Genomic DNA, 23,869 nt, shown 5'->3' with positions numbered 1-23,869 from the left:
GGGTGACGGTGCATATACGATGTCGGCTGAAAGCCGTGCACTCTGCACGGACACTACTTTTAATTATTTTTATTAATAAATTAAATGAATAAATAAACTTTTAAATAATCACTTTTACTATTTATTTTTTATTTTGATAATAATCGGGAATGGGCTCCGACTTGAGTCCAATACTTAGGCCTATGAGGCTTTAACACTAATACGACTATGATTATATTGATTAGTCAAGTTTATTTAATAGGAGGTTTCTAAATGAGTTGAGCTACTAGCAATTTACTCGGATGCTAAGAAAACTTATACTATATGGAGTTTAAACAAATTCTAACGTATGGTCAACTCATTATATAGATGAGTCGAACCCAAGTTTTGCTCGTCGAGCATTATTAAGCTTGCAATCCTAAAAGAACCCACCTTACGTTGTCTATATAATATAATATATAATTATATAAATACTGTCATATTAATTTATATTGAAAAGAAGTTCCCGTGCCAATTCAAACCCAACGAGTTGGGTCTTTTCTATATGGTAAAGTACTTGAAATATATGACCAAGTTTACTAATATAATTTGGAATCATAAATGATTTTGAAAATGACTCAATAGGAATTTGCTAGTATCAAAACAACATTGTGTATAGAACCATACAAATGAATGAATGAATGAATGAATGAATGAATGATTGATTGTATTTGTTACTATTCTATGGATTTGAATAGGAATAATCTGTTCTTTACTTCTCAAGCCCATGTATAGCGACCTAAAGATCCAGAAGTCCATAAACGAAGAAGCCCACAAGTCTAGTAACATAGTTACTTTGTATAAAACTGAAAAAAGTTCAGTTTAAAACCATATACACAAACTTTTAGTATTTTAAAAACTTCAAGAGAACATATAAAATTATAAAATTGACAGTTTAGAAAAAATTTAAAGGGGTTAAAAAAATTGTAAGCTTATACTTATGTGTTTTGTCTAAATATTTATATAATTGTTCATATATAATTATATATAAAATAAATTAAAAATATTAGAGCCGGACCGAACCAAGCAGACCATTGCTCGTTGTTTGGCTCATTTGCAAACCGAACCGAGCAGAGCGGCTTGTTTACAATCGAGCGTAAAAACGAGCGAGCATTTTCCGAGCAAGTGGCGAGCGAGTTCGAGCGACGAGCGGTTTGGACGGCCCTAATGAAGAGTTATTTAGAGATGGGAAAAAATCGGTTCCAGACCCGACCCGGTCACACCCGACCCACAGGTATGAACTAGGCTTCGGTTTGGACTAGACCGACCCCGAACTGCCAGAACCTGTTCCACCTCTACCAGTCAAAACACAGACCCGACCTGACAAACCCGATAAAAACACTGAAAACCCGGTCAAATACCTGACCATACCCAAAAACTAGTTCTTACCTAAACCGATTGTTGACTTATGTTGAACTTACCGGAATAAGTTCATACTCTACTTATATTCATCTTCAAAGTTCATTATTTTTTTTCTCTCTAAATCTCGTGTGTTAGCTAGTGTTCATGATGAAGCCGGTTAACAACTTAACAGTCAACCTATATAAAAAAAATACATTATTGTCTTATTAGAATCCATCGACAAAAATGTGATATTTTTTAAAAAATGACGTGGCAGTAATATTAAAAAAGTTTACGTAATCACTTTTAGGTAACATTACAAAGTTCTTTATATTATAACATTGACAATATATATTTTAATTTAAAATTTTGAAATAGCATACTAAAATATTTGATTTATATTATCAAGAGGTTAAAAAAAACCATAATTGCATTTCATCTTTTTACATAGACAAACATAACATATGAAATGTTGAAGCTAACACAAAAGGGTGCATGACATATTTCCATGACTTTCCCATTAGTTTCATTTCAAACTCGATTTCGATCACCATGGAAAAGGCGGCTCGTTAATCGGATTACTAAACTTTGGAGGAACCAAAACCGACGAAGAAACCTTAAACCTTTTACTTCTCGAGCCACCTTCGCTAGTATCAGGACTGCTTATCCATTCTCCAATCATTTGGTCTCCAAAATAGCCACCTTCACCGATATCAGACCCATCTGAGTCCAAACCATGTTGTATAGTCGAAAACCCTGCCCATTCATTGCTACAATCCGACACACTTGAGTTTTCCCATGATGAATTATACGTTGTAGCAACATCATGGTCCGACACAACTTGTGATGGCACGACTACACTAGGTTGCACTAATTTTTCTATGTCACTAGCAACGTTATTTTGGTTTTGGTTTTGGTTTTGGTTTTGATATTGGTAATTGCCTTTGAAGTTGAATATACTAGCGAACGTGAAATGATCGCTAACCCTGCTTTTTGGTGACGACTTATTTTCATTGGTTCGAGCCATGATGCTTTGTAAGTTCTTACTTAGCCTAGCTTTTAATGAAGAAAAGCTAAGTGCACCTCTCATAGGTGCAAAGTTGGTTCTTGTGTGTTCACCTCTTAAGGCTCGAGCTGCCTTGTCATAGGCTTGAGCCGCTTCTTCAGGGGTGTCATAAGTACCAAGCCATAACCTCACCTTTTGAGACGAGTCTTTGATTTCAGCCACCCATCTTCCAGATGGGCGTTGACGAACCCCAACAAATTTTCTCATGGTTTTCATGGTAGTTCTGGTGGTGACAGCGGTGGCAGTGGTTGCGGATTTCGTAGTTTCGGATGCCACAATTGTCATTATACAAAATATGCAAAAGAAAAAGAAGAAAACTTGTATCACTTGGTTTTATATAAAAAAATATTTGTTTGTTTTTGGAAGGAGTTGAGAAAGTAGTTTCATGGTTGCATGTGTGTAGAACTATATATAAACGTTGATGAAATGGTGTTTGTAATAATATTATATACATTATAAATATTCCTCCATTATTTGCAATTTTTTGTTTTATTATACCTCATTATTTTATATCCTCTTGCATGAATACCTTTTGGCTTGGCTCCCAACAACTAGGTATATACTATATACCCGAATCGAAGACTCATAATTAATTACTAATTAATTAGTAAACAAATATAATATATATTGAATATTTCTTGTAGTAATTAATCATTTAAACTATTTATAATAGTGACAAAAGGAATAATTATGTATCAATACTTTGTAAATATTATAAACAAACAGAAAATGTAACTTACGAGCTCATAAGTATCAATATTTTCAAAAATAAAATTAATAAGGTTAAATCACTGGTAATTAATTTCTTGTAGGTTTTCTATTGTCTTAGAAATTTATAATAGTAAAATACTTTGCCTAAAAGTTCTCACCAGAAATTTATAATGTTCTTATTTTTGGCACAACTTTAACAATTTGTTTGACAAAGTAAACAATGTAATCTATAGTTAATCAATAAATAAATATCTAATGTTACATATCACACTTATATGAGCTTATATACTTTTCTCGTTTATTTTATTTCACCTTCCATCTTTCGTGATATACAATTAAACGTAATGTCGATTTGAAACAAATTGAGTTTAATAAGGATAACTAATTTCCATCTAACCAACCCATTTTACAATCATATTTTATATGAAATCGTTTTATTATATCTCATAAATCTTCATTATTTGCCACTTAATATTTCATGTAATATATAAGATTCAATTACTTTACTAATTACTATTACTACTATATATAGAGTAGAACTTGGGTGTTGTAAGTGGCCTATTAGGCACTTGGCGGCAGTATATTGGTTGGTGTTTTATTTTGTTTTTAGCTCAGTTGCCTTAACAAACTTAATAGAACCTGAATACACGTTAATTTATTTTTGTTGTTTTAGTTTCGATAGCATAACAAACCAGAATGAAACCGACCAAATTCGCGCAGCATCGCCGCTTCAACGTCCGTGACGGACAACGTTTGGGTTTAACCAACCAAATTTGTCTAGAATCGATGCGTCAACATCTATGACCGGCAACGGTCGGGTTTTACAAACACGCAAGTTTACAGACTGACCCACCCCCACCCCAATTAGCCCTTGTCTTAATTTTTTATTTTTTTTTTCATTTTTTAGTACTGGAATCGTAACGAACGTTATAAACACCGATTGAATTCATGTCGAGCTACCATCTCAATGTCCGTGACCCACAACGCTTGGGTTTTACTACAGCCCAAGTTTGTCGACTAAATAAACATTTTTAAATATTTTGTTATTTTATATGTTAATTTAATGAATTAATTTTAAAATTTTACTAATGATATCCATACCATAACGAATGTAACATATACCGACCGAATTTGCATCAGCTCACCGTCGTAACGCTCAGGTTATATAAAGACCCCGGTTTCAATGCATGCGTTTTTCTAGATGTCTCGGCGCAACGCGCCTGGTAAAAAAACTAGTTATAAATAGCAGGGGTCGGCCATGGCCATGCCGTTTGATTTTTTTTCTTATAATCCTGGATTTCAATTTTGACAATGACCCCGTAACAAAAATTTCCTTGATCCGTCATTGTGTTAAAGTAGTTAATGATTGTGTCGAAGCACGAAATGGAATCTGACCTGACTCATGACGGAGCTTCCACGGATTTCGAGATGAATGAACCGCATCCTGGTCTGCTGATCCTCTCCTCCGGCTGCTCGCGATCTGCAGTGGCGTTTTGGGGGTGTGGAGGTGACCGCTAAGAGATCTTCAAGATCTCTTGTTCACAGACACAAAAACTGGTGGTGGCACCTACTGAGCATGACCCCATGATAAGGAGGTGAAGACCTCCTTATATAGAGTCTCATGGCCACCATCATGATACCCTAATGGGCCTAGCCCAATTAGGGCTACCTCCACAAACCTCCTCAGCCCAATAACAAATGTATTAGCCCATATAATAAAACAACCCAAATATAATAAATTTAGGATTGTAAACCGGGTTTAATACCATACCCCTACAAGCCCCCCAAGTCCAGCGTTGCTCCTGGGTGCGCAAGCGCTTAGGTGGAGCGTTGGACTTTATAAGGTGTTAGGGCGGTTTTTTCCCTTTTATTCGGTCTTATCTTTATTGTCTTGAGTCTGGGAGATTTTCTCCATGATGGTGACGCGTTGTGATCCTTAAGATAATGGTGGTGTCGAGTTATAAGGATAATAAAGCTTTGCGCGCGAGAGGCGTCTTACGAGCTGAGAAATAAAGCCTGCGCGCGAGAGGCGTCTTACAAGCTGGGTAATAAAGCATGCGCGCGAGAGGCGTCTTACAAGCTGAGCAATGAAGCCTGCGCGCGAGTGGCGTCTTACGAGATGAGAATAATAAAGCCTGCGCGCGAGAGGCGTCTTACGAGCTAAAAATAATAAAGCCTGCGCGCGAGAGGCGTCTTACGAGCTGAAAATAATAAAGCCTGCGCGCGAGAGGCGTCTTACGAGCTGAAAATAATAAAGCCTGCGCGCGAGAGGCGTCTTACGAGCTGAAAATAATAAAGCCTGCGCGCGAGAGGCGTCTTACGAGCTGAAAATAATAAAGCCTGCGCGCGAGAGGCGTCTTACGAGCTGAAAATAATAAAGCCTGCGCGCGAGAGGCGTCTTACGAGCTGAAAATAATAAAGCCTGCGCGCGAGAGGCGTCTTACGAGCTAAGAGTAATAACTGAGCTGGCGCGTGAGGCGACTTACGAGCTGTAATAATAACTGAGCTGGCGCGTGAGGCGACTTACGAGCTGTAATAATAACTGAGCTGGCGCGTGAGGCGACTTACGAGCTGTAATAATAACTGAGCTGGCGCGTGAGGCGACTTACAAGCTGTAATAATAACAGTAGCCTGCGCGCGAAGCGTCTTACGGGTTGTAATAATAATGTAAACCTGCGCGCGGGGCGTCTTACGGGCTGTAATAATAATGGAAACCTGCGCGCGGGGCGTCTTACGGGCAATGAAAGTAATGATAATAAAAACTGGCGCGTGGCCAACGGGTTTATGAGGATTCCCAACCTTCAAGTATGGCGGGGAGCCGTATGGGAAATTGAGGATTCCCAACCTTTAAGTATGGCGCGGAGCCGTATGGGAAATTGTGAGGATTCCCAGCCTATGGCGCGGAGCCGTATGGGAAATTGTGAGGATTCCCAGCCTTCAAGTTTGAGCTAAGACTCATATTTTTGGGCTAAGGCCCTGACGTTTTAGAGTTAAGACTCGTCAACGCGTTTGAGCTTGGAGCTCACGCATGTATGTTTTACTTCGCTTTCTTTTTAATTTGATGTCAATATAATGTTGTCATATTGCTCAAATTAGTAAAAGGAAGTGCGAAACATGTATGCGAAAACTTGTATGCGGTGGCGCGAATGCAAAACTGCTGCGCGCTGTGGCGCAGAGTAATTGCCTGGGCGCGCGCGCGGGACCCGCTGAGGCGCAGAGTAGTTGCCTAAGGCGCGCGCGCGCGACCCGCTGAGGCGCAGAGTAATTGCCTGGGCGCGCGCGCGACCCGCTGTGGCGCAGAGTAATTGCCTGGGCGCGCGCGCGCGACCCGCTGAGGCGCAGAGTAGTTGCCTGGGCGCGCGCGCGCGACCCGCTGAGGCGCAGAGTAGTTGCCTGGGCGCGCGCGCGCGACCCGCTGAGGCGCAGAGTAATTGCCTGGGCGCGCGCGCGACCCGCTGTGGCGCAGAGTAGTTGCCTGGGCGCGCGCGCGCGACCCGCTGAGGCGCAGAGTATTTGCCTGGGCGCGCGCGCGACCCGCTGTGGCGCAGAGTAATTGCCTGGGCGCCCGCGCGCGACCCGCTGTGGCGCAGAGTAGTTGCCTGGGCGCGCGCGCGCGACCCGCTGAGGCGCAGAGTAATTGCCTGGGCGCGCGCGCGACCCAAAGGTTTTGAATATCCACATCAGGTAGGTTTTATGTAAAACCAACAGATCTGATAGCGTACTTGATGCTTGAGCATGCTTGATGCTTGAGCATGCTTGCTGCTGGAGCATGCTTATTGCTTGAGCATGCTTGATGCTTGAGCATGCTTGCTGCTTGAGCATGCTTGATGCTTGGGCATGCTTATTGCTTGAGCATGCTTGATGCTTGAGCATGCTTGCTGCTTGAGCATGCTTATTGCTTGGGCATGCTTATTGCTTGAGCATGCTTATTGCTTGAGCATGCTTGCTGCTTGAGCATGCTTGCTGCTGGAGCATGCTTGCTGCTTGAGCATGCTTATTGCTTGAGCATGCTTGATGCTTGAGCATGCTTGCTGCTCGAGCATGCTTGATGCTTGGGCATGCTTATTGCTTGAGCATGCTTGATGCTTTGAGCATGCTTGCTGCTGGAGCATGCTTATTGCTTGAGCATGCTTGATGCTTGAGCATGCTTGCTGCTTGAGCATGCTTGATGCTTGAGCATGCTTATTGCTTGAGCATGCTCTGCCTTCATGTCTGGGGGCGCGCGCGCGACCCGCTGTGGCGCAGAGTAATCGCCTGGGCGCGCGCGCGCGCTGTGGCGCAGAGTAATTGCCTGGGCGCGCGCGCGACCCAAAGGTTTTGAATATCCACATCAGGTAGGTTTTATGTAAAACCAACAGATCTGATAGGGTTTATAAACCTATGAATATGAGGTGTGGCTGCTGCTCGGACGAACCCAGATCTGAAAACCCAGATCTGAGGGTTTTCCTCAAAAGCTCATTTTCTTCCTGTTTCTTCCAGATCTGGAGGTATTTTCCAGGTCTGAAAACACAGATCTAAGGATTTTCCCCAAAAGCTTGGTGGTTTCCTCCTGCATCTTCCAGATCTGGAAGTATTTTCCAGATCTGAAAACATAGATCTAAGGGTTTTCCCCAAGAGCTCGGTGGTTCTTCCTGAGATTTTGATGAACGGATCGGAGGGCCGAGAAGAGAGGCCAGTGAGGTTCATTGCCGTCCCACGGATGGCGCCAATGTCGAAGCACGAAATGGAATCTGACCTGACTCATGACGGAGCTTCCACGGATTTCGAGATGAATGAACCGCATCCTGGTCTGCTGATCCTCTCCTCCGGCTGCTCGCGATCTGCAGTGGCGTTTTGGGGGTGTGGAGGTGACCGCTAAGAGATCTTCAAGATCTCTTGTTCACAGACACAAAAACTGGTGGTGGCACCTACTGAGCATGACCCCATGATAAGGAGGTGAAGACCTCCTTATATAGAGTCTCATGGCCACCATCATGATACCCTAATGGGCCTAGCCCAATTAGGACTACCTCCACAAACCTCCTCAGCCCAATAACAAATGTATTAGCCCATATAATAAAACAACCCAAATATAATAAATTTAGGATTGTAAACCGGGTTTAATACCATACCCCTACAGATTGAAATGAAAAAAAACATGTTAATTGCTTTTTCGTAAAACATATTAAATGAAACATCTTAACTACTTATAGTTTAAAGATCCGAAGTTTCCACGGCTTGAACTGAGCAAGCCGAGCCGAGGCCAGTAAGCCGATTAAAAACCAAAGATAATATGATCAGAAGGAAGCCAACAAAGAACAGGCGGTCTTTGTTTGTCGGCTTATAAATGATTTAACGGAATCGGAACGTTGAGTCGCCATTTAAATATCCTACGTTATTTCTTAATTACCTTCTTGTTTCTTGTGTTGTTTCTACCTTATTTCCCAAAATACCCATTGTCAAATGAATCACTAAAATAATATGAGGATTACAACTCTACTAATGACTAAGAAAAATTAAGCGAGCGCGTTTTTCTTCGTGCTCGTTTGTAGCGAAAAATGACCCGCGATCGTTAGCTTTTGTTTGTTTGTATTGTAAACAAACAGTTCAAGAACATAGACGGATGTAAATATCTAGGAACTAACATTTAGCTTGCTAAGTGAGTCATGTTATTAAAATGAACTTTATTACCGTTTCAGTAATACGTTTTAAGAGTAAACTGTGGTTTTCGTCTCCGTGTTTTGTTCAAATATGCAGTTTTAGTCTCATAGTTTTAAATTTGTGATTATTGTCCATGTAGTTTTATTCTATTAGCAATTAAACCCGACCCCGCTAACCCCGTTAAGTGTGGTCGTTAAACCTACTAGCGTGCACCTCATGGAAGGGGCAGTTTTGTACTTATTCTCCCCAAGTAAACCACAACCCTTCACCCGAGAGGGCTTGCGAGAATTAAGGCTGGGTTTTATTTGGGGAGAAAAAGTACAAAACTGCCCCCTCATGGGTTTAACGACCAGACTTAACGGGGTTAGTGTGGTGAGGTTAATTTGCCAGTTAAATGAAGTCATAGGGACGAAAAACGCAAATTTGAAACTATTAGACTAAAACCACAGATTTAGACAAACAACAAGGACGAAAACTACAGTTTACTCATGTTTAAAAAATATTTAACAAACATTTAAGGATATAAATAAACATAAACAATTGTAAAAGAACCGTGAACGTAAATGAACAAATTACAGTACATCTGCTCCTGATCGTACGCTAATTTAAAAGAAAAAACGCCCGGTTCGTTTACGCACTGACGAACCCCAAAATCCTACATGTGTCGGTTTCTTTGATGTTCGGATGTTTCTTAACTTTAACAACCTATATTTAGGTATCGCCCGAGTCTGGTCATATGGTTTTGAGATAATCATGACCGATAACAACTAATACGTGTTCAATAACCATTTATACAGAATAACTGACATACTTAATCATCAAATCTAAATGGCAATTTGGTAATAATAAAGTAATCTAGGGTTAGTTTCACTTAAGTGTGACCATTAGATTCCTTGGCCTCTCATTCATCTAGTTTGGAAATGATGGTTTTTGTTTGGTAACGTTTATTTTTTTGTAACAAGAGGTATGTATGATAATGACATGTTACACGTTACAAAATATATTCTTTCACTTAATCCCCTTTCATTTTCCTTTTTTTTATAACTTTTATAAGAACTTCTTAAATATAAATATAATTATAAATTAGTTTAATAATTAATAGTTAATAACTGTTAGTGAAGTTCGACTCACCGTGTCATAGCTAATAACCTTCAGTGAAACTAAGTGAAACTAGATAGATCGAGAGTTCATTTTCAGTAGAGCTGTTGAAGTGGATATAAAAAACTCAATACAAGTTTACGACGCTTAGAATTCTATTTATCTATCATAATAACTAGAATCTCACTTATAACTAAAGGTTAGTTCACATACGACATTAAGTACACAAACTCTTTTGATAAATCTATGCAAGTTCATACAAAACGATTTGTATCTACTGTTTGTTCGACATCACTATTTGCCTACATCTGTACTGTAAATAACTACAAACAAACAAAACGAATAAATCAAGAACAAACCATCATCTAGATTAAACATGTAGCACAAGACGCGTAAAACTAACTTATCGCGGTCTTATGTCTAAAGTTGTTCAGTGAGGGTTATGGTTTTTGATTCATACCATATATACATGCAACATAAATATCAAAGAAACAGTTAATAGTTTTGTCTAATAAAAGGGTAACATGATACCTGTTCACATAAACCTTTAGTTAAGCTTAAAGTCAAATATTTATTGTATGGACTTGTTGTACATAAAGTAGAATTTTGTGTGCTTCTCTTCATGACATCATTAATATTTGCTTAAATAATTGACTTATTTTATAACAAGTGGCAATACAACAAAACAAAATATTTTTTGTTTTATATAATCATCTAAAGTCGACCTTATAACTAATTAATTATTTAATTAACAAGATTACCACAAAGGAAACATCCAAATGTATTTATTTAGATTACTTAGAGAAATCCAGCACGTTAAAGTTTCATCACCTCAACTTGTTTGATGCTTGCCGTTGTGGGAACAAATCTAATAGTAAACTTTTTTGTTTAATAGTTTGTACGAGACTTTTACGGTTTTATCGAGTGAAGGTGAAACAGTCACTAAAGTCGTATTTGAGGTTACCATCAGCCCAGATACCCCCCCCCCCCCCCTCCCTCTTGAGACTATGAGCATCTACATAGTTCGTGGGCCCACTTACAACTTCTTATCGGGATAACAGGAAACAAATTTTTGTGTTTTTAATAGTAAACAATCAATATGGGTTGTTACGAGGTTCCAATTATGTTGTATAAGGGCCACTCATGTGTGTTTATAGATGGCGGGGCAATCTCGTTGAGAACGATGAATCCCTGGATGTGTTTGTAGCATCGTGGGTAAACCACATATCGACCATAAGTAGAAGATAATTTTGGTTCATAAGAAATATATGACTTAAATACCATCTACTTCTTTAAACGTTTGTCATAAACAAGAGGAGGGATCCATGTCTAAGCATGCTTAGATCTCAGTAGAGGAGTAAACAAGGCGAGCCTGAGCTTGAGTCGACTCCTTTACTTTTATATTAACTAATTATTATATACATATAATATAATAAAAACAAAACTTGTATGTGTAACATAGTATATATTATATAGTTATCAACTTGTTTTTTTATCTTTTATTAATTTAAGTGAGGCTTGGCCGCTCGGGTTTATGCTCGCTTATTAAACAAACTTATTTAATCTATTCTTGATTCAAGCTTTTAACTAGTTGTTCACTTGTTCATGGCTCAAACACTAACACCCGTTAACGTAATATATTTAAACACCAAGTGTTCAGCCCATGATTTAAATTATTAAATAATTTAACTACGTGTGGACGTGTGGTATAATAAGTTTCTATCCGGATTTAGTCTGGGCTCCGCCCAGTTTCTTCTTGGCCCAAAAACATGTTTTGCCCAGTTTAAAAACTTTAATTAGCCCAATGTTTAAAAACTTTAATCAACACACATTCATTCATTTTGTTATCGATACATCTGAGTCTCTTACCCCCGACGTTGCTACGTTTCTAAAAAGAGTTTAATGGGTTGTGCACAGTAACTCAATGACGCGGAAGAACGATAAGTTTGTTATTAGTTGGGTCGGTTTTGCCATTCAAAATTGGTGTCGGCGCAGCTTGTTGCCCACTTGTCTGCATCTATATTGTAACTGGATCATTTTATTTGTTTTATATGGGAATTGAAATTTTATTCAAGCATTCACAATAACAAAAATATAAAAATGTTAAAGCAAGTTTTAATTATTTCATAAAATCAATCTGTTGTAAATAATTTTAAGAAATATTTAATATAAAGTTTGCGAGAATGGGAAAGTTAAATGTTCGTAATTTAAAAAATATTTTCGTTAAAACTTGTCTTAAGAATTCTTGCAACCAATTAAAATGTTATGTTTTAATACTTAACTAAATTTTAAGAAAAAAAACATTGTATTTTTGTTGAGCAAATAATAGGTAAAATTTCTGAAACACCAAAAGTTTTGTATCCGTCTTTGGACTTCAAGAGGGAAATAGAATTATAATTTGATTTTTAATATCGAGTAATGAATAATTTTTAATAAATTTATAATATACTATCTACATAAAAGAAAAATGTAAAGCTTTTCATATGTAAAAGTTCTCTTTTTGGTATAAATGCCTTTATTTATACATGTCAGATTTTTATTTCGCTTTACAAGCTTTCGTTGCTATTGTATGTTTTTATTTAAAGGGTTTTGTTATTCAACATCGGCGTTTTTACTCAATGTATACGTAATCCCTTTGTCATGCAAGTCATTCTATCTCGTATATGTGCGCCTAGCGCTGATATGCATACGCGTATCCCTCGTATAGGTGTATACCATCACCTTCACCATCAAATGACATCATATCAATAGTGGTTGATTAATACCTCCAAAATCAGTTGATTAGTTTAACAAACATGTGTATGTGCTTGGTTGTATTTTTCCCAATCTCCATCATGTTAATTTGAATAAATACAATTCCTCCAAAATCAATTGATTAAAGTAGGCTCCAATCAAATATGGGTCCCACTTGGATGGAATCCCCAATGGCCAAGTCATAAGGTATAGATAATGAGTTAAGAATCTTGACTTAAAATAATTGTCTTTGCTTTTGAATATTTTTCTTTCTTTGATTGCAAGTTTAGAACTTGGTTTACAAAAACATCTAAAATTCATTTAATTTTTATTTTAACGCGTTTATTGTTAATCTCTTACGGTTGGTTTGGTCTACGCCTTTTTGTCTTTCTGATTTTTTATTGATAAGTTAAATATTTTAACGTGAACCTAGTCTAGCACCGTTGATATTTGAGTATTCGGTTGAACTGAAACTTATAAAATAATTATTTTTCATATATATAAGGAACCGATCAAACTTCATGAAAAATGTGAAATATATAGTGAAATATATATAGTCTAGAGTTTGATTCATCCAAACAAGATTGAAAAATATAGTCTAGAATGAGTAAGAAATATATACTTTTGAGGATGCAAACTTAAGGACTTGATTTGAATTAAAGTTGGAGCTAAAGGGACTTTCAACATGTTGGGGAACAACCTTGGAGCAATCTAGATAAATAAAATTTTATACAACATGTTGATGGAATCAAGAATCACTAAAAAGTCTCCACCTTTGCCTCATCAAAACATCAACAATCAATTTTATACACATTAAATAAAATTTTATAATACAACTGTTCAATATAAATATTATAACTGACATCTTGCCATTAACTAATTAATAATAATAATAATAATAATAATAATATTTCTTAAAGAATGTTTTCATAATATCAAAAGAGAAGTCTTTGGTTGTATGGCTGTATCTAGTATCTACTGTCTAAGTAAAGAGACAGAGGTAAAACCAGTCTTAACCCTAAACCCGATCCGAATGCGTGTCATCTAACAAAATATTTTAAAATAAGTAAAGTCTTAACATATATAGACTTACATAAATTTATAAATTAATATGTTATCTGTGCTGTAGAAATAGCCTAGTGGGGCGGTGGGGTGAGGACTGACGATTAGTCATGATTAATTGGATCGGACTTTATTTTATAATTTTCAATCTCCTATATACACAAACACATTTTTATATGTAATTTTTAGTTTTATATATAAACACAAACAGAGGCAATACACCACAGAGGGGCGTTCCACCACAGAGGCAATACACAATACACCTTTATATATGTAATTTGGCTTCATGCCGGGGCGTTCCACCACAGAGGCAATACACCTTTTAAGAAGATTAATGGAAAAGTATAGGGAGAAGAAGCGTGATCTACATATGGTGTTTATTGACCTAGAAAAGGCCTACGACAGTGTGCCACGGCAGGTGCTCTGGGAGTGCTTGGAGGGTAGAAGAGTGCCCAGGAAATACATAGAGATAATTATGGATATGTATACCAGGAGTGAAACAAGTGTCCGTGCGCCAGTGGGGGAGACTGATTTCTTTCCTGTAGAGGTAGGTCTTCACCAGGGGTCAGCATTGAGCCCGTTTCTTTTTGCAGTAGTCTTGGATGAGTTGTCAAGGTCGATTCAGGGGACTCTCCCGTGGTGCATGATGTTCGCAGACGATATTGTGTTACTTGCTGAGAAAAAACAAGATCTAAACATGAGGCTTGAGGAGTGGCGAACAACCTTAGAGACAAAAGGTTTAAAGATTAGCCGATCTAAGACGGAGTACCTACACTGTGATTTTGGTGGGATAAACGACAATGAAGACGCACAGATCACAATTGAAGGGCAGGTGGTCCCGCAGGTAACGAAGTTTAAGTATTTAGGATCATTTGTTCAGAGCGATGGGGAATTAGACAGTGATGTGACCCACCGAGTTCAGGTAGGATGGTGTAGATGGAAGGCAGCCACAGGTATATTGTGCGACAAGAGTTTCCCGACTAAACTAAAGGGAAAATTCTATAGGGTGGCAGTTAGACCTGCAATGCTATATGGAACAGATTGTTGGGCCATCAAGAAGGCACAAGTGCGGAAGATGGAGGTAGCAGAAATGAGAATGCTACGTTGGATGTGTGGGCACACAAGGCTAGACCGAATAAGAAACGTTGTGTTTCGCGAGAGATTAGGGGTGGCGAACATAGCTGACAAGATAAGAGAGTGGAGATTGAGATGGTTTGGACATGTAAAGAGAAGACAGACGACGAATCCTGTTAGATCCGTAGAAAACATTACTATAGAGGGGAGAAGGGGTAGAGGACGACCTAAATTGACTTGGGTTGAGAGGATTAGGCATGATTTGATAGACCTAAACCTCTCCGAGGACATGGTTGAGGATAGGAATTCGTGGAGAAGTAGAATTAAAGTTAAGGATTTTTAGAGAGAATTGAATAACTTAGGGCTTAGACTTAACTTATTTAGGTCACATACCATAATGGTATTTCCCTTACATATAATATTATTATTATTATTATTATTATTATTAGCTTTTATATTGCTGTTAAACTGTGACCTTATTATTAATATTATTATAATTAGTAGTAGTTTTTATATAACTGTTAAACTTTGATTTCCTTTATTTTGCTTCATACACATGTACTTAGAGCCGAGGGTCTCTCTGGAAGCCACCTCTTTATTCCTTTGGATAGAGGTACGGTGTGCCTACATCCCACCCTCCCCAGACCCTACCTATAGCTTTGCTGTCGGTGGGATTTTACTGGGTATGATTGATATATGATTGATTGATATATAAACACAAACATTTTGACCAGAAATTGGCATAATCTAATTGGAAACCGTTGAATCTGGCAGTTCGAAAACCACATATTTTGGCCATAACCTCAACATAAAACGCCAACTAGTCATATTAATCACGACTTTGGCTTAATTTGATCATTGACCAATTAATTGGTCGACTATCCCAAAATTATCAGTAGTGATTAATCGGTACGCAGTCAGGATTTTTGCAACACCGTGTCTATTATATTTTCTTAAGATTAAACTTAAAATTAAATACCTAAAAACAATGAAAGCTGCCATAGATTCACTTTTCAGGTCATTCATATGTTGGGGCATCTTTATAGAATTTATTCACTCATGGAGTGTATTTTAAGTTTTTAACTTTCCTTTTCTATTATTTGTAATTATATAACCCATTTTGCTACATGTATCTACTGATCTACATGTTTGGTACTTTTGTTTTGCTTTGATTGGATAATTCTAAATTTGGATAAAAAAAAGTCCAGGCAACACTTCACCAGTGGGTCCCACAGCCATTGAAGTGGACCCCACATGAGATGCAAGTCCATATGAGCAAGCCTTCTTCAAATCAATCAATGGCCATCACATTCTTTATCTTTGAGTCCATCCAAAGAGAAGCTGATTCCATATTTGTGTGTTATTTGTCCTTCAAATTCTAAAACTTTCATCATATTTTTAGTGATTCTTGATCTGGGGTTTGATCAGATTTGGTCAAGTTTTATTCTTTTTAGGGTTTTCAGTTAAATCTGTCACAAATTTAACAAATTTAAGTTTTTTTTATTGTTGGGTTTCTTGAATTCTTGCATAAAAAGTATTAAAAATCATGTCTTTTGTCAAAATGTTATCTTTTTTTGCAATTCTTGATTTTCTTGGATCTTAAAGTCTTAATCTTGATTTGTTTTCTGGGCTTGATTTTTCATTAATTTTCTTTTAATGGAATTTGATTGAATATAATTAAAGTTTTAATCTTGAATCTCATTTCGTGATTAGGGTTTTGCTAATTCTTAATCTTTTTTTTTATTAAATTATTTACCAAAAAGTTTAAGTAATTAGATGTTTGGTAAAACCATGAATTTGATCACTACAGTTATAGGCTTTGCAATGAGTGCCCTTTTCATTGTATTTGTCTGTGCTAGACTGTTCTGTGGGCGATTTCGTCGGTACGAATCACGCCAGTTGTTCGAGATTGACTCGAGGATTGACCTTGAAAGGGTATGCTTTCTGTTCTTAAAAAAGTTGTACTTCACATTTCTTAGAGAAAATATAGAATACAATAATTGTTTAACGTACATTAGGTACAAGAATACTTATATTCATGAACTCGATCCACGAAATCACATCACAAGATCTCGAAATCGTCAATACATATCCAATTTATCATTGGTTCACCGAAATAAACAGTTCTGGATCGTTAATCGATCAATTTTTTTACTTTTCTTCACGAAAACCATTTTTGAGCGTTTTAGGTTTTTGGCTGAGCGTTTTAGTATTTTTGCCTTTGAGCGTTTTTGTTTTTTTGCCTTTGAGCGTGTCGCGTACCTATCGTATGTTAAGCAATTATTGTACAATAACCTCACCCACATTTCTTAATATGTCACATGAACTAATGAACATGTGCTTCCAAATAACCTTGGATGTTTGAAGTTATTGAGGTTGTTTGTTATTTACTTGAATTAGAATTTGAATTTTTGACCAACTAGAATAAATAACTAACTGATTTCTTTATTTAGATTGGTTCATTTATTGGAACTTGTAAATGATTTTGTGTGTTATTAAGATTTTATTATAACCTAACCATTTGGAAATATAATGACAGCATGAGCACCGGGTTGTAGGCCTTGAACCAGCTGTGGTTGCAGCCATTCCCACTATGAAATTTGACCGCGAAGCCTTCGGTTCCATGGAGGATGCCCAGTAAGTTTGGTCCTAATAACCCACTGCACAACCAAATTTCATTTTATTGCATTGTATAAAAATATGTTTTTAAATTTTCAAGTTGCGAATAGTTAGTTACCAAGGCTGTAATAATTTGCAGTGTAAACAAACTTTTAAAAAATTATATTATGGTGAACGTCCGAACGTGTCATGCTGTGTTAAACGGGTTGAACAGGACACGTTTAACACAACTAATGAACCTGAACACAACACATTTAACTAAGTGTACGTGCCAATGTTAAAGCATTGACACGGGCTAGTGGCTACATGACTCATTTAACACGATTTAAGGTAAACAGTTTAAAAACACGACACGTTTAACATGATTAAAGGTAACAGCTCAATAACGCGACTCGGTTAAACTGACTAAAGGTAAACAGTTCAATAACCCGACAGGTTTAACACGATTCTTTGTTATAAGAAATAATAACGCACATTTAACATGATAATATAAAAATTACCAAAAATCACAACTTGTAACATATTTGTGTGTTAATAAAACTATAAAAACTGTCGTTTTGATGAACGGATCATAAGCGTGTCGTGTCTACCTATTTTCTTAACACGATAACTTAAATGTGTTATGCGTGTCACAAACAGGTTAAGCGGGTTGAACCCGTTTAGACATGTTTTTAAACATGTCATTAACGTGTCATCCTGTTTATGACCCGAACCTGTTTCCCAAAACACTAACACGTTCAACTCCGTTTTGCGTTGTGTCATGTAAATTGTAAACCACCCGTGTCATAACTGCCAGCCGAGATCACAAGTTAACATCCCACAATTGGGATAACATCTTTAGATGTTAGAAGTTAGGACCACCAAAAGGTGACATTTTTAACTTCTTTTAAAAAAGACAAAAATTACAAATTTTGTTCTTTAAATATATGCGATTTATGGATCAGGTCATTTAAAAAATTTATTTGCATGCGGTGTCCTTTATATAACAAAATACATTTGCTTTTTGTCATTTACACTAATTGTCGTCCAAAAACTCAGTTAAATCCAAACATGCCAAGACTTAACGGGGTTTTTGTTTAACATATTTTATTTAGTTTCTTTTTCTAATAATAAATATGATTTGTTTTTTAATTATAAATACTATATATAGTATGCGTAAAAAGACTTAAATACCCTCGCATGTCAAGACTCAACGGGGTTTTGGATGCCAGTTAGTCAAAAGGACGAAAATCAAACAAACATGCCATGTAAAGGACACCACATGCAAATAAACTTTTTAAAGGATTTGATCCATAAATTGCATATGTTTAAAGGACAAAATTTGTAATTCTGTCTTTAAAAAATTTCAGGTGCACAATATGTTTAGGTGAATACCAAGAGAAAGAGGTGCTAAGAATCATGCCAAAATGTGGGCATAGTTATCATCTTTCATGTATAGATTTATGGCTAAGAAAGCAATCGACTTGCCCAGTGTGTCGTCTATCGGTTGTGGCCACAGGCAGCCCCGAGATTTCAAGGGAGCTCTCAATTGGGCAGTCCCGCCAGTGGCTGCTACCGCACCCCGGTCAAGGAAGTAGTCGAAGTCAAAGTCAAAGAGAAGATTCAGCCATGGGAGGTGTAGAATCAGGATCAGATCAAGCAGGAAGATGACACATTTAGTGATGTTTATCATCATTCTTGATTGCATTGGGTTGGAGTGTGTATATGGTTGTCTTTTGTTTTTTTTTTTATATTATTGCTTGACATATTTATATTTGTCCAATTTAACACAATGAATACTTGTTATGGGAGCATGTAATCAGTTGCTAATATCATGAACAGCATGATTAGTTGATTACTGGTTCTCTAGTTTCTTTTAGTTTGTATATAAATAAAAAGAGAACTGTTCAATGCAATAGGCAGGTACCATTGCTCTTAAGTCTTGACTATCTTTTTAGTATATATAATATTAACAAAGATATGTATGAAATTGCTAAAAAAACACCTGTTTATTCATATTGCCATATTGGTAGGACTACAAAAACAGTAAATGTATATATATGAATATAATTTACTAATAGAGGTATTAAAGATTGAGAGTATAAGTGTATAACAAGTCAGTAACAGGTGACTATTATAGAAATCATATTACAAGTGTCATTATAGCCTTATAGGTACCTTTATTATAACAAATGTTTGATGGCCGAAGAGTATAGAATCTCAATGAACACTGAAATAGGAAGTAAACAAAAAGTAAAAACCAAAATATTATATTTGAATTTTCACGCTAAAATATTTTATTTTAATTTTTTTTACTATTAGAAAGGCTTTCCGCAACACATGTGTTTTTAAACCTGCATGTTTACCGTGGCAACCCCATTTGTGGGAAGAATGCAAGAGGTTAGTGACTTAGCGTTGGGGCTCCACTTCAATCTTCACAAACTAGTCGCACGGCGCATGCCATTAAGGGCTCCTCAAATGCGGATATGATGGATCCCTTTAATAAATTCCTTTTTTTGTGTGTGTAGATAACTAGATATAATAGAATGTTCGTGGAAAGAATGAGTATTGTAACGTTAATAAAATGAGTTTCTGATAAATATGAGAAAAATTTAATGTGACAGCGGACTAGACACGTTTGTGAGAAGAATATTATGGTACTTATGAGTAGTCTAATTGTTATTGTATGTTAAACTATTTATGTTTAATTGTTTCCCCCAGTGTTTTAAAAACCGGTTTAAACCGGCCGGTTGAACCGGTTAAACCGGAGTTTTTACAACGGGCCGGTATTTTGAGCCCGGTATTTTTGGCCGGTTTGCTAGAACATCGTACCGGCGGTTTATTCTAAAATACCGGTTTTACCGGCAAACCGGTTTAAGTCCGAATTTTTTTTGATATTTGCGGCCCATATTTTTTCAAACTTAATTTTAACCCAACAATTAGCATTCAAACGTGTAAACTTCATGACTATTTTATAAATTTGAAGGCTTTTGTATTATTACTTTTTAATATGGATTATTTTTTGTTATGTAATCATTTAATTTTGTGTTATTATTGAAGTTGAATATGCATTTATAGGAAATTATAAGGTAAACTATTATACCGGTTGAACCTCCTGATATAACCCGGTTCAACCGATTGTACCATTTTTTAGCTCAATCTGGTACGAGTAAAAAACCGGTTTTTAAAACATTGGTTTCCCCTCCATTTTTACCACTTTTAATTTACCACTCTTTGGTGTTATTCATTTTTTACATTTACATGTATTTTACCGTTACGATCGGGTTATTCTATTGTACCACAGTATTACATCTTTTTTGGTCGTCAAGCCGATCCTTGCCAACCCCTTAAACCAACCACCGCCGTCACAGACACATCCAAAATGAACACATGATGGAAAAAAAAACAGCAAGACATGCGTTTAATTCATGCATACCAAACACTAACTAACATGTCGCAACGGGCGTGTAGCCGTGTACATCTCAATCAGTTAGGTAATTTTCCAAGCTTTCCCTTTTGTTATCAAACCACTACCACCGCCGTTACAGAGATATCCAAAATGAACACGGAACTACAACAACAACTAACGAGCCTGGTAACGGCGTTAGAGGAAGCCACCGTACTAGCTAAACAGCTTCCGTCAACCACCACCGCAAACATTTACGCATCTCTTCGCACCGCTCACCGCCACCTCTCTCTCTTCCTCACTCAACAAACGGATAACAACATCCAACATCATGATGATGATGAACCGATGCAAATTGCTGATGAGGTTGAAACAGTGGAGGAACGAATGAAGGATTGCTCGATTCAGACTAATAATAATAATAATAATAATAAGCGGTTGAAACGATCGTTATCGCCGACGTCGTTAGCCGGAGGTGAGAGGATGCGGTGGATGGATTATGATAGTGAATCGTTTAATTACGAGAGTAGTAATAGTAATGTAAACAGATTGAGAGCTTTAGATCTCATTTATCAGTTTCATTCTTGAATTAACAAAATGTCCACCATCTGTTCGACGAAATGCCTCTTAGAAAATTTATAATGTAAAATTCACCTGCTTGTTCTTGGTTAATTTTTTCACAATTATGTGAGATCTAGTGTTGCTAGTTGAGTACATGAAGTAATTGGCGGGAGACTATGTAACATAAGACTTAAACGAGTCCGAGCTTAAACGAGCCGAGCTGCTCGAGATTGGCTCGTGAAAAAGCTTGATTGAACAGAGTTTAAACGAGTCCGAGCTCGAGCCTAAAAATAAGCTTGTTTAATGAACAAGCCCGAGCCCAAGCTCTACTTATCGAGCTCGAGCCGGCTTGTGAGCCTAAACGAGCATGTTATTTTTTTGAACAACAAATGAATATTCATAAAACACCAAACCGGTGTAGCAAGTTGCTAACACGGGCCACGAATTCAAAATACATTGATAAAACAAACAAAATGACAAGTTGCTAACACGGGCCACGAATTCAAAATACATTGATAAAACAAACAAAATGACAATACAACAACACATAAGGGAGCAATCCCCCTATCATAAAACGATAGTTCGCCATTTTTCTCATGTAATCGTCTCTGATTTAGATCTATTTCTCACCCATAAATAACTCAATGCTTTTATGCCTCCCGCCACGTTACCTAGGTAAACTGGTTTCCCATTAAAGACAGCCTCATTCGTTGCCTTCCAAATACCCCATATTGTTGTTAGACAAATTGCGTGAATCAAGCATGTCATTAATTTATTTTTTTATATTACATATTTATAAACGTATCTATTAATCTATTTATACATGTATAAAAATAATAAACGAGTCGAGCCCAAGCCGAGCTAGAAAAACTACCCACCAGCCGAGCTCGAATTTTAGAAATAGAGTTCGAAACAAACCGAGCTCGAGCTCGAACTCTGTATAAGTTAAATGAGCTGAGCTCGCGCCTAGTTGATCGAGCTCGGGTTCGGCTCAACTTGTTTGCACCCCTAGTCTACACTTGAAACTCTGTGAGTTTGAGCAAATGAATGAAAAATGTTCAGCCTGGTTTAGTAATTCAAAGTATGATAATATACTGTTATACAAGGTTACATTTATGTTATAATGAGGTTGTCCTTGACAACTAAAGTGAAAGCTAACGTTGGCACCAAAACGCCAAGGGGGTGGTTCCACTGAGTTTTGGGGCGTTTTCCCTTTCACAAAACGTCCACTACGGACGGTATAAGTAGTCATATTATTAACATGGATTACTATCAATCATTGTGTTTTTTCGCAAATTTCATTACAAAACTACTAAAAATATGATGAGTGAATAATGAAATTTCATTAAGTTTTTTTCTTCATGACCCTTTTTTGTTTTAGCAAATGCTTAGAAATCAAATTTATAGAACAGGTTTCATGAATAATCTGAATGAAAACCTTTTTTCAAAATATTACACAAAACAATGGTAACCAGGTTTGTGAACCTAGTGATCATCATCATTATCGTACTCAGTAAATCCCATCAATAACAAAGTTATGGTAGGGTATGAGGAGGGTAAAATGTAGACAGCCTTACATCTATCCCGTAGGAATAGAGAGGCTGCTTTCGGTGAGTCCCCCGGCTCAATAGTAGTTTTGCATCAAGCTTTGGACATAAGACACATAACACTTAATCATCGGGACACCGACCGATTGGTGCATGTACCCTTGTCTTTCGGCTATCAACACCACCTCATGATGCCTGATTAACCTTCCCCCACTTTTAACGTTATTTTCACTAATTTAGTAAAATAACATCAAAGTTAATGCAATTTCACTTTTGCCAACCCGAGGGCCCACGCATATATACATTATATGTGCGTAAAACAAAACTAATGACCATAGTTCTAAAACAAAACTAAACTAAAGGAAAGATTGAAAGCATAAACCTTTGATGGATAAAGTGATAAATTGGACAAACTTAAAGTTTGACTACATACATAGAAAAGTCAAAGGGGTCAAACATTTGACCTTCAAGACCTTATATATATATAATTTCATAACTTTATTCTACTATGAATCTATGACTTGCATACTTTTTGAGTTTTTTCACTGCATACTGCATACCCCAAACTTAATAAAAAGAAATGTTGGGAAACATGATATAATGTATATAAATATATATATAGTTTACTATTTACATGTTTAACTCCCTTAATTAAACTCTTAATTATCAAAGAGTGAAGCATCAAAATCAGATAATCCAGTTGCATCAACACCACCAATGTCGTCCGCTATCGCCCCGAGTTCACAATATTCTGGAAGCACAACAGATGATGCAAAATCACTCAAAATATCTGAACCAGCATTTCCCGTGTTTCCAGATATCGGCTGCTGAGGTGAAAACGCTTGCGGCTCATGCCACTCGGTCCACTGCGGTCCTGCAGCTTCTGGTACAGCCGGTTCCTGCAGCTCCTGCTTTGGTTCACATGTGAACTTAAGTTGCTCATCCAAACCAGACCATGTTGGCTGAACCGCCACCTTGTTCCACTCGAACTCTAGCGGTGCTGCAGAAGGTTGC

The 23,869-nt window shown here is 37.1% G+C and overlaps 3 protein-coding genes across 3 annotated transcripts; 2 read left to right on the top strand and 1 right to left on the bottom strand.

Moving 5' to 3' along the window:
* Nucleotides 1–1,631: 1,631 nt before the first annotated feature.
* LOC143563598 (uncharacterized) lies at nt 1,632–3,036 on the bottom strand. Its single transcript, XM_077051099.1, has one exon. The coding sequence runs from the start codon at nt 2,708–2,710 to the stop codon at nt 1,907–1,909; it is 804 nt and encodes a 267-aa protein (XP_076907214.1). The 5' UTR covers nt 2,711–3,036; the 3' UTR covers nt 1,632–1,906.
* A 12,980-nt stretch (nt 3,037–16,016) lies between these two features.
* Nucleotides 16,017–19,226, top strand: LOC143563597 (RING-H2 finger protein ATL52-like). Its single transcript, XM_077051098.1, has 3 exons — nt 16,017–16,678; nt 17,283–17,380; nt 18,712–19,226. The coding sequence occupies exons 1-3, from the start codon at nt 16,520–16,522 to the stop codon at nt 19,010–19,012; spliced, it is 558 nt and encodes a 185-aa protein (XP_076907213.1). The 5' UTR covers nt 16,017–16,519; the 3' UTR covers nt 19,013–19,226.
* Nucleotides 19,227–20,792: 1,566 nt separating this feature from the next.
* Nucleotides 20,793–21,335, top strand: LOC143563617 (uncharacterized). Its single transcript, XM_077051113.1, has one exon. The coding sequence runs from the start codon at nt 20,793–20,795 to the stop codon at nt 21,333–21,335; it is 543 nt and encodes a 180-aa protein (XP_076907228.1).
* Nucleotides 21,336–23,869: the final 2,534 nt, after the last annotated feature.

The sequence above is a fragment of the Bidens hawaiensis genome, unplaced genomic scaffold (assembly GCF_021521415.1).
Source record: "Bidens hawaiensis isolate Kalapana, Puna unplaced genomic scaffold, B.hawaiensis_p1.1 tig00021501_1, whole genome shotgun sequence".
Classification (NCBI taxonomy): Eukaryota; Viridiplantae; Streptophyta; class Magnoliopsida; order Asterales; family Asteraceae; genus Bidens; species Bidens hawaiensis.
This window is presented reverse-complemented; position numbering and strand designations above follow the sequence as displayed.

Coding starts and splice junctions, on each gene's coding strand:
- LOC143563598 (XM_077051099.1), bottom strand. CDS start 2,710: ATGACAATTGTGGCATCCGAAACTACGAAATCCGCAACCACTGCCACC.
- LOC143563597 (XM_077051098.1), top strand. CDS start 16,520: ATGTTTGGTAAAACCATGAATTTGATCACTACAGTTATAGGCTTTGCA. Junction 16,679..17,282: donor CGAGGATTGACCTTGAAAGG/GTATGCTTTCTG, acceptor ATATAATGACAG/CATGAGCACCGGGTTGTAGG. Junction 17,381..18,711: donor GGTTCCATGGAGGATGCCCA/GTAAGTTTGGTC, acceptor AAAAAATTTCAG/GTGCACAATATGTTTAGGTG.
- LOC143563617 (XM_077051113.1), top strand. CDS start 20,793: ATGTCGCAACGGGCGTGTAGCCGTGTACATCTCAATCAGTTAGGTAAT.